Source organism: Acomys russatus, chromosome 4, assembly GCF_903995435.1.
Source record: "Acomys russatus chromosome 4, mAcoRus1.1, whole genome shotgun sequence".
In the NCBI taxonomy this organism is placed as follows: domain Eukaryota; kingdom Metazoa; phylum Chordata; class Mammalia; order Rodentia; family Muridae; genus Acomys; species Acomys russatus.
The window spans coordinates 81,694,466-81,711,238 of record NC_067140.1 but is presented as its reverse complement, the minus strand read 5'-3'; the positions used below and the strand labels follow the sequence as shown (position 1 = coordinate 81,711,238).

Here is a 16,773-nt window from a genome sequence, read left to right as displayed (position 1 = left end):
TTCCATGTTGATTCGCTATTTATATTTCATCTGTGATGTGCCAGCTGATGGTTTTTGTCATTTACTTTCTGCTTCCTGTTTCCTTGCATTAGTTCCTTGTATAGTCTGAATATTGACTGAGTACTGATTTTATTTTTTGCTATGTTTGTGACAAACATCTTCCCCCTGTGTGCTGCTTTTTTCTCTGATGTCTTTGGTACATACAAATCCTTCTTTTTGATATTCTCTATTATGGTAGAATTTTATGAAGTTAAAACATTTCAACTAGAAAAGGATAAAGCATTTCTTTTTCTTTTTCTTTTTTTTTTTCAAGAGAAAAGGTGGATGAAATTAGACATCTTGACTTCAACTGAAGTCAAGTTTCCAGTTTTCAACACCATTTATTGTTGGTGACTGAACTTATACTTCTGAGAAAAGGAAATTACCTCATAGTCAAAAGAGCACAATTAATCACAAAAACAGATAAATCCTAAAATATAACAGGTTACAGGTTTTAAAGATAAACATTTCTTTTTTTAAAATTTTTTGTTATTAATTTATTCTTGTTACATCTCAATGGTTATCCCATCCCTTGTGTCCTCCCATTCTTTCCTCCCTCCCCTTTTCCCCTTATTCCTCTCCCCTATGACTGTTCCTGAGGGGGATTACTTCCCCCTGTATATGCTCATAGGGTATCAAGTCTCTTCTCGGTAACCTGCTGTCCTTCCTCTGAGTGCCACCAGGTCTCCCCCTCCAGGGGACATGGTCAAATGTGAGGCACCAGAGTACATGAGAAAGTCATATCCCACTCTCCACTCAACTGTGGAGAATGTTCTGACCATTGGCTAGATCTGGGTAGGGGTTTAAAGTTTACCGCCTGTATTGTCCTTGGCTGGTGCCTTAGTTTGATCGGGACCCCTGGGCCCAAATCTGCCTGTCATAATGTTCTTCTTGTAGGTTTCTAGGACCCTCTGGATCCTTCTACTTTGCCATTCTCCCATGCTTCTCTCATCTAGAGTCCCAATAGGATGTCCTCCTCTCTGTCCCAGTTTCCTGGTAAGTGAAGGCTTTGGTGTCCCTTGGGCTAGTATGCAGATATAAGTGAGTATATGCCATTTAAGTCTTTCTGCTTCTGGGTTAACTCACTCATTATGATAATTTCTAGCTCAATCCATTTATCCATAAATTTCGGGAATTCCTTGTTTTTAATAGGGATAAAGCATTTCTTTATTTTTATTCTATAAAATGGTTCACTTTTGCCCAATACTTTCAAGTCTCTTATTCCACCTGGAGTGTCTCTTGTTTATAGAGGGTGATCCAGCCCTTCCCCCAGCTGCTTGTTCTAAGTCTCATTCACTGAATCTAATTTTGCTTTACTGAGTGGGAAGACCACATCTCTGTCATGTATGTTCTTCCTGGATGTAGCAGCCTGCATTTCACTTCTCGAGCGTTTTGTCTCTGAACAGAACCACAGCATCTTAATGATGGTAGATTTAACTCCTTCTTCTCTCCCACCTCTTTTCATGGGAGTTAGCTTTTCTCCTGCCTTTGTCTTTCCTTGGTGCTGTTGAGATGCTTGCTCTCCATCTTGTCTAGTTGTTTCTTGTTGGTCTTCGTCATTGTCCTTAAGTTTCATCATGGAACATCCAGGTGCAGACCTCACGTGGCAAATGCATTTGTCCATTCTGCTGTATTCTATGTCTGTGTATCCATGGATGCTTTTCTTCTGCTGTGTTGGTGAAATCTTGTAATAATGCCTTTGGGTACTGTCACCCTTTGGTTCAATACTCTCTTTTGTTCCAGAATTCTAGTTAGAAATAAACTAGACTTTCTTACCCTGCCCTCCATGTCTCCTAAGCTTCCTTTTATATCCATTCTCCTTGGCTCTATGGATGCAGTATGGGTTGTTTCACCAATAAATGTGCCTTCTGTATTTCATCAGTTCAATAAATCTGACATTAGGAGCTAGCCTTGGAGGTATTTCCTGTGAGCTCCAGAATACAAGCAGAGTTCGTGTGGATCTAGCTTTGTTCTTGGAAGGGATTTGTGCTCTTGCACTTCCATTGAGCTAGTTTTGTTTTGTTTTGTTTTTCTACGTCACAAGTGTACCTTTTGCGTCAAAGCTCAAATGTATTCTCTTAAGTATATCTTGTAACTTCAAATAATCCCTTGTTACTTGGTCCTTTTTATTATTCTCATCTTTTATACCTTTAAAATGCTCACAAATTCTAATTCTCAATTCTCTGTCTGACTTGCTGAAATCCTCTGGGGATCGAAGTCTATCTGTTTTTTTTCTGGTACTCTTACATTTGTGCCCTGGTTGTTTGGTAATCTTTGTGAGTTACCTACTCTGCTGATCTGAGCCTGTGGAAAACCCGAGTGTCTATCTTGATGAGGACCGTTCAGGAAGGCATTTGTAGTTTCCCATCTCTAGGCCATCAGGAGGTGCCGCTGGTCCTGGGCTCTCAGTCCTTTTGTCCCAGCAGCAGTAGCACTGGCTTTCCCCTTATAATGGGTCATTAAAGTGCCTTGACCTCTGTTCACACATGAGGACAGCACTGGATGTCCTGAGGGTCTGCTTCCTGTGAGCCCCAGTGCGCAAGCCAAGTGTGATGAGCTTTACACTTGAGCATCTTGTCTCCAGCACCAGAAGCAAAATGCCCACAATCTACTCTGTAGTTAAGGAAATATTTTGGATCTATTTTTATTTGGGTCACTTGATATAAATCACTGTCTATTAAAGCTGTGTAGTAATTTTATAAATCGTGTGCGTTTTGTAAATACTTTATTCATGATTTGCTTCTTTGTAGACTAGTAACTCTAATTAAACATTTTCTCCCTTTTATTTAATTGCTTTAACTGGTCCTGAGTCCCAGGGTTCAGGGCGCAGGGTGTTGTTTTTGGTTTATATCCTTTTATTTAAGTGCTTTAACTGGTCCTGAGTCCCAGGGTTCAGGTGCAGGGCGTTGTTTTGGTTCATATCCTTTAGTGGAGAAGAAGTTGTATCTCATTCTTGGCTTTCTTCTCTGTCCAACCATTTTAGAATCTTTTTTGTTGTCCATGTATTTTTCTTTGACTATTCAGCAAGCCCAAAGGCATCACAAATTTTCAAGATTTGTACTTTCTTTCCACTTGTCTCCCTGCCTCCACTTGTCACCATCATTGTCCTGGACTTAACCTTCTCTTGTTCACACACACTGTGGAAAGCTCCAGAAAGCTCCGGTCCTACGCTGCGTCATTCTTCTCCCTTTTTTCTCCTTCCCCTCCTCACGAGCCGTCCTGGCAGCTCCATTAGCCTCTCTTCACCAACACCCACCACAAGCACAGAGACTGATTGTTCTGTGTAAATACACTTAGCTGCTGTCCAGAACGTACACTCACTCATGTTGTCAGTGTTAGGTTCAGAGTTCTAACCCTCTCCCTTCTCCTGGCTGTCCTGCACGGCCTGCTCCGGCCAGCTCCCTTTGCTGTGCACGGCACTTGCTGATCACCAGTCCGTGCTTCCTGCCTGGGCTCCTCCTGCCTTTCCGCTACCACTTCATGACTGTTGCCTTCTCGAACTGCTCTAATGTAACTGTCAGCTGATTAAGCTAATATTTTATTTTACGTACCATTCACAGAGAATATATTTACATATTTTGCTTATATATATTTATTTTGTGGAGTTTGTCTATACTTTGTCCCTTCAAGCAAACTATAGTTGCTAGAGGATAAGGTTGCCTCCTGATTTCTTTGCTTCTTTGTTGTTTGTTTTCTGAGACAGGGTTTCTCTCTGTAGCCCTGGCTGTCCTGGAACTTGCTCTGTAGACCAGGCTGGCCTCGAACTCCTAGAGATCTGCCTGCCGCTGCCTTCATATACTGGGATTAAAGGTGTGCGCCACCACTGCCCAGCTGTTCCTAAAGTTTTAATCCTTGTGTTTAACATAAGGTCCAATGCTCACCAGTGGTCAGCAAATTCTGTAGCATATCTATTAGGAAAGGTTCTAAGTAGCCCTTGGAAGACTGGGTGGAGTACGTACATTCTCTGCCTCAACATTCGTGAAGAGTTTTGTGACTGTGTATACACTTGACCAGAGAAGTAAATCCAACTATAAAATAAAGCACTTCCGCAAGATTTGTCATCTCTTCTTTGTATGTCTCTTCAGCTGCATCAGTTGACCAAGTAGAGACTATTAATTGGAGTTTCAGATCTTGAGAAACATATAAGTTAATTATGCCAGCTTGTGGATATATCCTTCAAAAGGAAAATAACATTCAGTGTTTTATTACTATTATTGCTTGTTTCATTTAAAAATAGGCTAGGAACTTAGTAGTCTGGTAAAAGTTTAAACTTTCCGCTACTGAAAACAGCATTTCTTTCTGTCTGAAGATCATGGTGCGAAGGAGCAGCAGTCCTGCTGAGCTGGATCCGAAGGATGACTCACAGCAGACACACGGAAGGTGCAGGGAGAGACAGAAGAGTAAGTTCCACGGAACAGGGCCTGCACACGCTGGCTGCACATGGGCCTGCTGCAGTTTCCTCTCCTCTAGGTGGAGCAGTGGTTTTGTCAGTAGGGACAAGGTGGTTGAGAATATTTTTGATCCAGAAACTTAGAAATTATATAAATCCAGTTGGTAAAATGGTTTCATTCGGTTACCTGTAGCTGAGAGTCCTGAGGCCTGTCTCTCTGTCCCTGGACCTTTCTCCAGGTGCGAGGAGCAAAAGGGACCTAGGGGAGCCGGCAGACCCATGAGGAAAAACTCCCTTTCCCACAAAGTCCACTGAGGGAAGAAACACAAAGTGTGTTGAAGTCAGTGGGCAAGGGTGTGAAAATGAAATCTCACTGGAATCCTGAGACGTTGTCATGTGCTACAGAGTGTGGGTCCTGTGCTCTGTTCTCCTGTACTCGGAGGCCAGGCCTCTTCCTTGTCAGTGAAGCAGAGCAGCAGCTCCTGCACACCGGGACTGGCCCTTGGTGGGGTGTGATGCAGCTCTTCCCACACACTGCCTTTCTCTGCTGCCTGTAGCTCTGGAGGATGCTCTGTGAGACCAAACTGATGGGCCGCCCGCTTATCGAGGCAACTTTCAGCGTTTAGCAGGTGGATGGGGGAGAGTGGTTAGAGACAGCACAGCTGAGGAAGGGAAGGGCGGACTCAGCACTGTTAGGAAGGAGTCAGGGACTTCAAGCGGCACAAGTGTCTAGGCTTGTCTTGTGCCTGATTAGGTAGATCGATAGCTACATAAGTCTTCAAATCTCTGCATGACTACATTGTGACAAATTTAAGCTTGTAGTGTTTAAAGGAGGCATCTCCAGAGCTGCAGACATGTAGTAGTAGGGCGCCGCATTCCAGAACCTGCCTGGGTGAGTCAGCCTGGGGTAAGTCTAAACACTGGGCTTGAAATAGCAGAGCAAACGTGCAGTGCCGAAGTCAGTTGCCATCATACTCCTCACCTTTCTCCCCTGCTCCTCAGCATCTCCTCATGTTATGCTTAGATCTTGGTAGCAACCAGGACTTGTAACTTTTCATGGAATAATCGAGCAAAGACAATGACCAGAATACTATCCCATGATGCCTGGTAATGCCCTATGCTTGGAAGATCTCTTTTTAAGCCAGTGTCAATCAGGGGTACCACTGAACCCCAGCCAGGTTCTTCAGGTTCGGCCCAACTCCCTGAGCAAGTCCTGCCTGCCGTGCAAGTGTCCTTACTTACATGGGATGAATTTGAACCTTGTGTTCATCTAGCTGCGGTCTCAAACTCTGCTTGTTCTCTGTGTGCCAGGTGAAAGTACAGGGAGTGACACAGCTGTGGGCTACAGCAACGAGGCAGAGCCACCGCTGAGTCCATGGCCGACCTGTGAGGAGGACCCGGAGCTGAGCACTCCCACAGACGCTGTGGCTGACCCCGATGCCCGCCATTGGTTACAGCTGAGTCCCACTGATGCTTCTAACTTGACAGGTAATGTGTCTGAAAAGAGTCAGTGCTGCCAACAGGAGATCCCAGAGTCCCCTGCCTCTGACACTGAGAGCCCTTAGCATGGTGTAGTGAGATGCCACTTTCTTTTTTTTTTTTTTTAGATGCCACTTTCAACCATGTTGGAGTTGCAGCTCCAATCACCTCCTCACAATTGCTTGTGGGTTCTAGAGTTTTAGATAGAAAGGGTTGTGAAATGGGCAGATGTGGAAGGAACTCTGCCATGCTTGTGACCGCTGTCTGCCATGGGAGGAAGTGATGATACCCATTACCAAGGCCTTTGAGACAGAAAATAATGTTCTTTTTAAGACTTACATGTACCATACATGTAGAACAAAGAGATTGGCTATCTTATTACTTAGTTTTTTAAAGTATTATAAAAGATTTTATATACACAATATAAAATTATGACATATGTGGGGTAGTGGGTCATAATAATAAAATTAACAGCAGTGAGCTGTTGGTACCTAATTTAAGATCTAGAAGAGCAACATGAGGTTCCAGACGTTCCACTTAAAGCTTTTCTCTTTTCCAGCAGCCTGCAGTGCTGGCTGGGACTGGGGAAGTAGCCCCGTGGGTAAGAGTGCTTGTTGTGAGAGCATCAGGACCCAGGTTTGAATCCCCAGAGCCCATGTAAAGAGCTGGGCATACAGGCTTTAGCTCCAGGGAAATCCAGCCGTATTCAGTGGGAGGTCCCAGAAAACGGTATACTTCTGGAAAACCACCAAGAAACAACCCCAGGAAAGGCCAGGGAGCGGGTAGCATTTATTTGGAGATACATGAGCTGAGACCTCAGCCACCTGGTCCTGGGGATTTTTAAAAATGCTTTACTGAGAAGCATGTATTTTTTTTTATTAGTAATGAAACAGCATCTAAAATGAACAAGAAGATCTGTCCAAAGAATAAAGCCTCCTCCTATCCTAACTTCTAGTCTTTTCCCTGCTTCTCACAGAGAAGCACTGTACCTTCCAGAGGAGATATAGCCCATAGTTTATTACACGTGGTTGGCTGTAGGCAGAGTGTTGTGGTCGTGTCGGGTAAGGCAGTGTTTGTAACGGGCTTGTCTCCTTGTTCCCCTTGTTCATGTGCTTTGTAATATCAATGCTTATTTGAGTATGACCCTGATTTGCTTTTTCTTAATAGTTATTAATTGAAAAACAAATGAGGCTTAAGTGTAGCTGTGCAAGCCTTTGACTTCAGCATTGTGAACTGAGACAGGTGGCTCCTGGAACTCAGTGACCAGCCAGTCTAGTAGAAAAGGCCTGCTTCCAACTCAGCAAAAGGCTCAGTTTTAAAGGATTAAAGTAGAGTCTGACAGAGGGAGATACCAACTTCTGGCTTCTTCATGCGTGCACATAGGCATGTGTACTCCCACAACATACATGCAGCACACATGCCACATATACCCAAGTAAGTAAATAAATTATCTAATAATTCCCACTGGGCATGGTGGCACACACCTGTAAACCCAGCACTTAGGATGTAAGCCAGGAAACACATAGGAAATAAAAGCTCATTTTTAAATGCTAAAAATCACACAAAAGCATAAATGAAGGCTAAAATTTCATTTTAAATGTCTTTTCTTAAGCAAAGCTTTAAATTTTCATTGTGATATAAAACCAAAGTTCACCAAAGTATCTGATATTTTCGGAAATCCTTGGAATTATAATATTAAAGTGTCATACAATCAGCATAAATGGAATTGGCAAAATTCCATATAGACTAGAGAGTGGTCTTGATGTAAGAGCCATCAACTTCTGTAGGATTTGCGAATACTAATTCTGTATGGAAAGCAGGCTAAGTCTGTTCTTTGAGAGCCAGAGAAATCATGCCACTCTACTAGAAAATACTAGTAAGTTTCCAAGGCGGAACTGGCCTCCAAATGCTGTGCCATCTCTACACTCCTCACTATGTTGTGGCTGGAATAACAGCTGTAAAGGCCTTTGTACTACTGGAGAGTTGTTAATGCATTTATTGAGGGCCTGTGTATCAGAGATCTCACCAGGATGGGACACGATCTCATACTGAATCTTAGCTGAATGTTCTTAAAGATGAACCAATGCAATTATTTTTATTGAAAGGAAAGAAAGTTGGATGAGTGCTCCTTTTGTCTGTCCTTGGGAAAGATTAGTCTTGATCCATTTCAGTGCATGCAATCGACAGCTTAGCGTGGTGAGCCGTGTAACTCTGGATGATGCACAGTTTTGCCACTAACTCCTCCAAATGCTTTGTTCTTTGAAATACTAATGTGAAGAATCAGTACACATAGTTCAAGAGTTCACCCTGTCAGCTGTGGCAAGGACAAACTGTAATATGATGAGCCGTAAGGATTATCACAGTTCTGAACTTAACTTTCTGTTCAGAAGAGAACAATTTCTTCATAAATGGAAAAAAAAAAAAAAAAAAAAGAGAGAGGGAGAGAGAGACACTCTTGTTAACCTGATTTTTTAGGAGACACAGAAAGAACAAGTCTTCTGCTGGGGCTTGGGCTGGTGGCTCTGTGGTAGCACTCACCTAGCACCGCAGACGCCAAACAGAAAGTATTGCTGTGTTTCTCACTGACTAATCCTGCCCATTGTCAGTTGTTTAGAGTGAATAGGCTGCTTTTATCTTTGCTTGCTGTTTAAATCATTGCATGTTACTGAAAACAATAGCTAAGTTTATTATGTGTTGTTCTGAAATATACCTGGGCTACGTTTAATCAGGTATATTAATACATGTAAATAAAATGGTGGTAATTAGGAGAAAAGTTTATTTCACTTGTCTCCGGATGCTGGAACCACACAGGGAATCTTCAGGTTCAGTCAAGGAATAGAGGAAGAAAACATATGGAACAAGCTCTGTCGTCTTTTCGGTGGGAAAACAAGGCAAGGCAGAGTGAGCATGCTGCTGTAGGTGACGTCAGTAGACTGTGGAGCATGAGGCTGTGGAGCTGACGGGGACCCAGCCCTGGAGGAGATGGGCTTGATCCATCAGAGACAAAGGTGGATCGGCAGGGAATGGGCTCGTGGTGATCACTTACATATGAAAAACTCATTTTTATCCCTCTGGCGAGAAGTTTGCCATTTCTACAGCTATGTAACACCAACAGGGTCAGCCCATCTCTAATATGCAAGGCCCCAGCTGTCCAGAAAGGTAGAAGCTGCAGTGCAGCACACATCAAGTCTGCTCAGGCAGAGTGACTCGTGAGTGTGGTGTGGCCGTGGCTGTGCTTCTCCACTCAGCATCGTTGCTGGGTGTGCCCTTTATTGAACAAAGAAGCCTGCCATCTAGAAATGCCTATTTGGATGCTCTGAAAAACAAAAAGATGAAGGGGCTTGAGCGGGTGGCTTGTTGGATAAAGCACTTAATTGGAACATGAGCACCAAGCAGGTATGGTAGTCGCTTGTAATGCCAGCACTCAGGAGACAGAGGTGAGGCATCCGCAGGGTAAGTTGGCTATCTAGACGAGCTGCCATTGGCGAGCTCTAGGTTCAGTGAGAGATTCTTTCTCAATAGATAAAGTGCAGAGTGATTGAGAAAGACCACCAATGTCAACCTCAGGCCCCCAGATGTATTTGCATTCATACGTGTGTTCTTACACATGTGTAAGCATGCACACACACACACACACACACCACATACATGTGACAGAAAAGATGAATGAGTCATTGCTACTAATCTTTTAAGGATTTACAAACAAGATTATACCTGATTATCACACATAATGTGATAAGTGTTATGTAGTGATAAAAGTTAAAATCCTAGGGATGGACAAATAGACTGAAAGCAGTGGATGTAAAATTTAGAACTTTTTCCTCACAGGCATGTAATTGTGGTGTGTGTGTGTGTGTGTGTGTGTGTGAGAGAGAGAGAGAGAGAGAGAGAGAGAGAGAGAGAGAGAGAGAGAGATATGGAGGGTCTTCCACCCCTAGCAGGGAGAAGTATTTAGCCATGGTGGGGTAAAAGAAAGAGAACCACCACTTCACAAATGTGCTTTAAACCAGTTCGAAGGATATAAAGTTCTTAAGTATGAAAAGGAAACTTCAGAAAGCATTTAGAAGAAAATACCTTCTAAAAAATAAAAGAGAGAGGAAGGAAAAGCCCTGGTATGATATTGGGCTAGAGAGGGTTTCTCAATGAGAAAGGGAGACACGCAACAACAGCGAGCCCTAAGGAAGTAGTGACAGTCTAACCTCAGCAAAACTAAAACTCCTAAAATCAAAGAAACTTGAAAAAGTTTTGATAACAATTAGGATCTCAAAGGACAAAGCCCAGCTTTGAAGATCATTCCTTTCCAGGTTCCTGTCAGGCTTAAGATAAGATTTGCTAGTGACAGCCAATGTCTTGCTTTGGATGGGAGGGGCCAGGGCCTTCCTCTGGTGGACTATGAGCTCCAGTGGGAAGGCAGATTGTCTGTTGTGTGCACAGAACACTCCCGACTCCCAGGACAGTGTGGGTAAGACAGGCCCTTAGTAAGCAACCCAAACCATGAACAAATGGCTTTAAGCTTCAGATCACTATTTAGATAAAGGTATTAAAATCATCATGCAGTGTAGTTTCTGCTCTTTTTTATTTAATGTATTTATCCCTGACCTACATCCAAATGTCCCTTACAGGAAATTCTTTTAATTACAGTTGTAGATGTGAATTGAACATTGTCCTCCTCCATTGAAACTGATTTTCATCAGTGCTCTCTGTCATCACACACATTTTTGGTATTTTTACCTTCCCTTAATATACTTACACATCATGAAATAATATAAAGAAAAATAATAGTAAAAGCTACAGTGGCACTGGCAAGCCGCCTTGTGAAGGCCCTCATATGAAAGCACATGAGGAAAGGGTGCCGCGGAGCAGAGCGCCAGCCAGCGCCCTGATCTTCTTATTCCTGAGCTGCTCACCTGCCTTTTCTGTCCCTACAGTTAAGTTGTTAAGCAAGAGTCTGAGCAGTGTTATATTTTATTGCCAAAGAAAAAGTTATATTTACTCAAAACTCTGCCAACCCTACATAAAGTTGCAGCTGGATGAATTGGCCCTTTGATAATAAGTACCTATTTGCCAGTTAAAAATTGGTTCAATAATTTCATATTGTTAAATTTCATATTTATCTGTTAGAATCATGTATGTATTTGGAGAAAGATGATAAAAATTCACATATGCTTAAGAGTTCATACTTTAATAATTTAAAAAGCCCATACAACATTTAGAAATAATGAAACAAACACATATAGGCTACTAATAAAAATAAAGCAAATATTTGGTATTTTGGAGGTGAACATGAAATTTTCTAAAATCTCTTGAATCCCGTTTTTAATCAAGCGTTCCTTCATTGAGGACCCGTCTACATGTAAAATGTCAGCATCTGTTCTGGAGCTTGTGCCACCAGCCGGATAATTTTGGGCAAAAACACTTTAGCTCATTAAAATCTTCACAGTAATATTGAAAAAATGAACACAGTCACTTGAAAACCTTCTAAAGAGCTCAACATATTTTGATAGTGGGGGATGTTGCCTACGATTTTAATCTTTGAGACAACAGTGGTTCCTGAATGCAAAGCAGGATTGAAACAGATTTTCTGTGTAGATCCTTAAGAACTGAGGGTCTGTTGGTTGGTGAAGGCAGAGCGGAGCAGGTGGTGAGTGAGCACCCGGCCTCCGTGAGTGCAGTTGTCACTGCAGCTGAGCGCCCGTGTCCCTGGGTGCTGGGGCTGACCTCCTTGTGTACGGCTGCACTCTTAAAGTTGGGGAGTTAGGATGAAGCAGAGCTATGGGTCACCTAACTGTCTCACCTGCCGCTAAGGATTGAAGCCACATGGCAGTCTTACAGAGAGAAATAAACGCCACACCCTGCTCCTTGAGGGCTAAAGTTGACTCATAAGCATTCATTAGAGATTCCCATGTCTTCTCAGACAGCAGCTCTTTGGTACTGTACCTGATTTTACAGGAATTTCTTCCAAGGCTTCATAAAAGTCAGAAAGTGAAGAGGACCCATGATTAGGCTCTACCCTCTGTGCCTTCAGATTTCTAGACATGGCGTGTAGGAATTCTAGTTTGGATATCTGTACAGGTTACTGCAGAGTCACCTGTGGTGCTCCTCAGGATGTCCAGGTTACTGCAGAGTCACCTGTGGTGCTCCTTAGGATGTCCAGGTTACTGCAGAGTCACCTGTGGTGCTCCTCAGGATGTCCAGGTTACTGCAGAGTCACCTGTGGTGCTCCTCAGGATGTAAAGGCTACTGCAGAGTCACCTGTGGTGCTCCTCAGGATGCACAGGCTACTGCAGAGTCACCTGTGGTGCTCCTCAGGATGTCCAGGTTACTGCAGAGTCACCTGTGGTGCTCCTCAGGAAGGAATGGTGCTGCATCAGTGGAGCACACAGCCTTGCCATGACACCGCCTGTCATCCTTGCTCAATCTTTGTTTCAGTGTCTGGGGACCTTCCCATCAATAGCATAAAGAGCTGTTGGACCGTCTTGGTCCTGCTTTCTCCCTCTCACACCCACTCCCCTGGCCCCTGTTGGCCTTGCTGGCCCTCTCCTCAGGTGCCTGAGATACAGAGATGTGCTTCAGGGTTTTAGATGGAGCCTTTAAAAAATGCAGAAATTAGTCCATCTCTATTTGTATAGGGTAAATGCTAGGATGATTCTGTAATACTTATGTGAATAAGAAATGAATAATGTATGACTAGAGGGAGAAAATACTGGCAGAAATGGGGAAACTCGGTAAATTCTCACCAAAGATTCAAACGAAAAACAGAGCACAGGTGACTTAACACAGAAAGTGTAAAAGTTTAGAAATACGTCAAACACATTCCTTACCACAATAAATACAAACAAACTCCTTTAAGGAGAGCAGACCACCACCATAGTCCTATGTAGACAACTAGGTAACACTTAAAGCAGAAATTATTAGCAGCAGCAATAGATCTACATTTACATAAACTTACCAGCCTCCAGATATATGAAGCAAAATTTGAAAAAAGACATGAGAAATTCCTGATAAGACCATACTCATAGGAAGAAATCTTAATATAAGCCGCCATTAATTCATGAGCTAAGCAAAAAATAAAATCTAATACAAATAAAGAAAGCATAATATAATTAGTCCAGTTGAGTGGACACACACACGTATATATGTATTTGGCGGGCATGTATATTTTTTAATTTAACAGCTAAGATACCACACAACATTAACAAGTTGGCCAATTTGTATCAACAAAGATGCATGACTTGTACTATGACATATTCTATGATTATGATAAAAAATAAGAATAACAAAAATTTTAAAAAGAACAAGAAACCAAAACTAGTCTTAAATAAAACTGTACATTGTCATCACTAGAATGTAGCTGAACTCCTTTATGAAGGACAAGATATGAACTGTTGTGCGTGTATGTGCGTGAACTATGGCATGTGTGTCCTGTTCAAAAATTAAAAGGAAAGGTATCATAATGCCATAGCATTTGAACTGAAAAGCTAGTAAAACTGTAAGATTGCACGAGTATACCATAAAATGAAAATAAATACAACACAAAAGAGACAACAACCTAAAAATATTCTTTATAAACATTAACAAAGCTAGATGAACAGGCAAGACTGATGAAGGAAACAGTATGTGGGGAAACACAAGTAAAGGAATAACATGATCATTCAAATACCATCAGATGTAATTTGAATAAAAACAAGGGATTATTTCTAGCCGTACTTAACGGAGACACTTTCTTTTCCAACCTGTTCCCTAGAAAAAGAAAGCTCTCTGTTGTCTCTCTACTACCTGGTGCTACTTTGATAACAGACACAGACAAAAATCAGTATGATAAAAGCAAAATTAGCGACCGGCTCAGTAAAAAAAGTGTATAAGCCAAAACCCCTAAATAAAACATTAGCAAAGGGAATGAAAGTAATAGAAAAATATGTGTGAGACGTCCAGGCGTGCTCCTCCCCCATAAAAACAACAAATTAGTTTTGCTTCCTGTTGCTGTGGTTAAAATACCCCGACAAAAGCAACTTGTTTTATCTCGTAATATCAAGATACAGACCGTCATTGTGGGGACGTCAAGGTGGCACCCACAGTCAAGAGCAGAGAACAGATTCATGAATGTTTGAGTTCAGGTCACTTTCTCCTTTCTTACACATCTTGGCACCCAAGCCTCCGAAATGGGGCCACCCACAAAGAATGGGCTTCCAGCCTCAGTTACCACAGTTAAGACAGCTTCCCCCACAGACAGGCCTGTCTGGTCTAGTCAGGCCCTCACTGAGAACCTCTTCCCAAGTGATTGTAGATCGTATCAAATTGACCTTGAAAATCAACTATCACAAATGTTTACTGTGAGAAAAACACCAGACAGCTCCCAACTGAGGGACAGTCTATAGAACACCTGACCAGCACTCCCTGACACGCTGCAGGCTGTCAGAGGCCTGAGCCTAAGATATGATGCAGCTTCATGAAGCACATAGGGAGGTGACAAGTATTGTTTCTATTTGCCATCATAGTTGCAACGGGGATAAAAAAAAAAAGAAGAAGAAAAACCAAGGAACTCTACAGGATGTGGAGGCAGTGAACTAGGTGGGTAAAGTGCTTGCTCTGCAAGGGTGAGGACCCGAGTTCAAATCCTCAGGACCCACATGTAACCCAGGCCTGGGTGTGTTGCCTGTAGTCCCCGTGCTCCTATGAGGAGATAAGGCAGTGCCACTAGCTCATGGGCTGGCATAGCTAAGAAGACCCTGCCGCACATGAAGTGGACAGTAAGGGCCAGTACTCCAGAGTGGTATCCTGAAACCACTTGCACACACACACACACACACATGCACACACATTCATGCACACACTTTTAAAAAATTACGAAAATTAATACTGTTTTAGTACTGGCTTGTTAATTGTAATAAATATTCTGATGAGAGAAGCTGGTAACAGAAACTAGTGTGGACTATATTGGATATTAGCTCTACCTTCTTTGCATTTTTCATAAATCCTCAACAGTTTTTAAATGTAATGCCTATTTAAAAAATGAACATGAGGGACAAATTGTTTAATAAAAGTATGTTAACACTAAACAAAAAAATGTGGGGTAGGACAGATGGCCCAAAGTTAAAGGTACTTGCTATTCTTCTTGAGGACCCTAATTTCATTCCCAGCACCTACATGGTGCCTCGTGACCATCTGTGACTCTCCGGTCCCTTCCTCTGACCTTGAACACCAGGCACATACATGATATGTGTACATACATGCAGCAAAACATTCAAAGACACAAGATAAATACATCTTCAAAAGTTATAAAATAAGAACATGAAGTGAACACCTTTTACAGATAAGGTAAAGCTGGTTGTGGGTGTGGGTGGCTCATGCCTTTATTCCAGCACTCAGGAGACCGGGCCAGATGGAGCTCTGTGAATCTGAGGATAACTTGGTCTGCATAGGAAGTTCTAGGACAGCTAGACCCTTAAAACAAAAAACAAGGCAAAGAAATTAATGAAAAGGATTTTTTTAAATACTAATTGTCCTATCTAGTTAACCATAGTAGTGAACAAATATAGATTGCCACACTTACTCCCTCAAGCCCTTCCCAAGCCTCATTGAAAGGACTGTTAAATTTAACTCCACAGGATACAGATACTGGGGAAAAGATAGTAATAACCAATTTTTAGAGATAGCAGAGAGCATGGGACATGCTAGGTGGGACAGCATTGACTCCTGTCAGTATCCTTGACAGCTGAGAAGCAGCCTGGCTGGACTCATTGCAGTGGGAGGGATGGCCATGTTGGGTACCTACAGAAATAGGAGGCGGCGATGGGCTCGGCACAGGAAGCCAGTGCATTGACTTGAGAACTGGTAGTTGGGCACAGTGACTCTCATCCTTTAATCCTACCATTTGGGAGGCTGAGGTGGGAGGACTGCTGGTCGTTCTAGGCTAGACTAGAGTGAGTTCTAGCCCAGTTTAAGGTAAAGCGTGGTTGAAATACCCACTACCTTCCACAAGAAGAAGGAACTAAAGAAACAGAAGAGCGTTAGTGCTGCTCACAGGCTGCTGACTGGATTCTTGAAGATAAAGAAGCTGGCAGTGTTTCTGGGCTGTGATCACCACTGCAAGACTAAGTATAGAGATGCAGTCCTGAAAGCAAAGGAGTTAGATGAAAAGAGTTTATGTACTTTCTCAGCAAAGGTGAGCTTGTTAGGAAAACCATTTCCTGGAGTTTGAGTTGTAGGAATAAGAAAACAGCATAAACCAGGTGTGGTAGTGTATCTCTGTGGTCCTGACCTCAGGAGGTTAGAGAATTGCAGGCCAGCCTGACGGACAAAGCAGATCTGAGGTCAACCTAGGCTGTATAGTGAGATGCCATATCAACAAAACAAAACAAAACAACCACCAAAAATAAAGCCAAAATCTGGGCTTCTGGATGGCTCAGCAGGTAAAACTTCACTCCTGAGTTCAATACTTAAATACTAGGAGAGAAGTGGCTCCTGCAAGCTGTCCGTGACCTATGCACATGGCATCTGTGCATACACACATACATACATACATACACACACACACACACACACACACACACACGTGCGCGTGCTTGTGCACGTGTACGCACACAGATACACATGCAAAATAAATAAATTTTTAAGCCTTAATCTACGATCCAAAATACCAATGTTCAAAACATGACGGAACTCCTAAGGCATCATGCCTGCATGGACTGTTTCCACTGATCCGTGGGCATGTGGAGCTTTAGGAAGGCTCAGTGGGCTGGAGGTGTCACTCAGTGCTAGAGCACTGGCCTAGTATTTGTGAGGTCAAAGGTTGGATCCCCTATGAACAGATTGAACTGGAGAAATGAGTGTATAATTGAAGAAATGGAGACAAAAAAATAGATATT

General features: G+C 42.6%; 1 protein-coding gene across 1 annotated transcript in view; it reads left to right on the top strand.

The window, feature by feature from the left end:
• Positions 1-16,773, top strand: part of Ralgapa2 (Ral GTPase activating protein catalytic subunit alpha 2) — a 282,989-nt gene that overhangs the window by 121,380 nt on the left and 144,836 nt on the right. The window contains exons 20-21 of the mRNA XM_051144780.1: positions 4,349-4,439; positions 5,741-5,917. Coding sequence (XP_051000737.1) covers positions 4,349-4,439; positions 5,741-5,917 — 268 coding nt within the window. The remainder of the gene's footprint in view (positions 1-4,348; positions 4,440-5,740; positions 5,918-16,773) is intronic.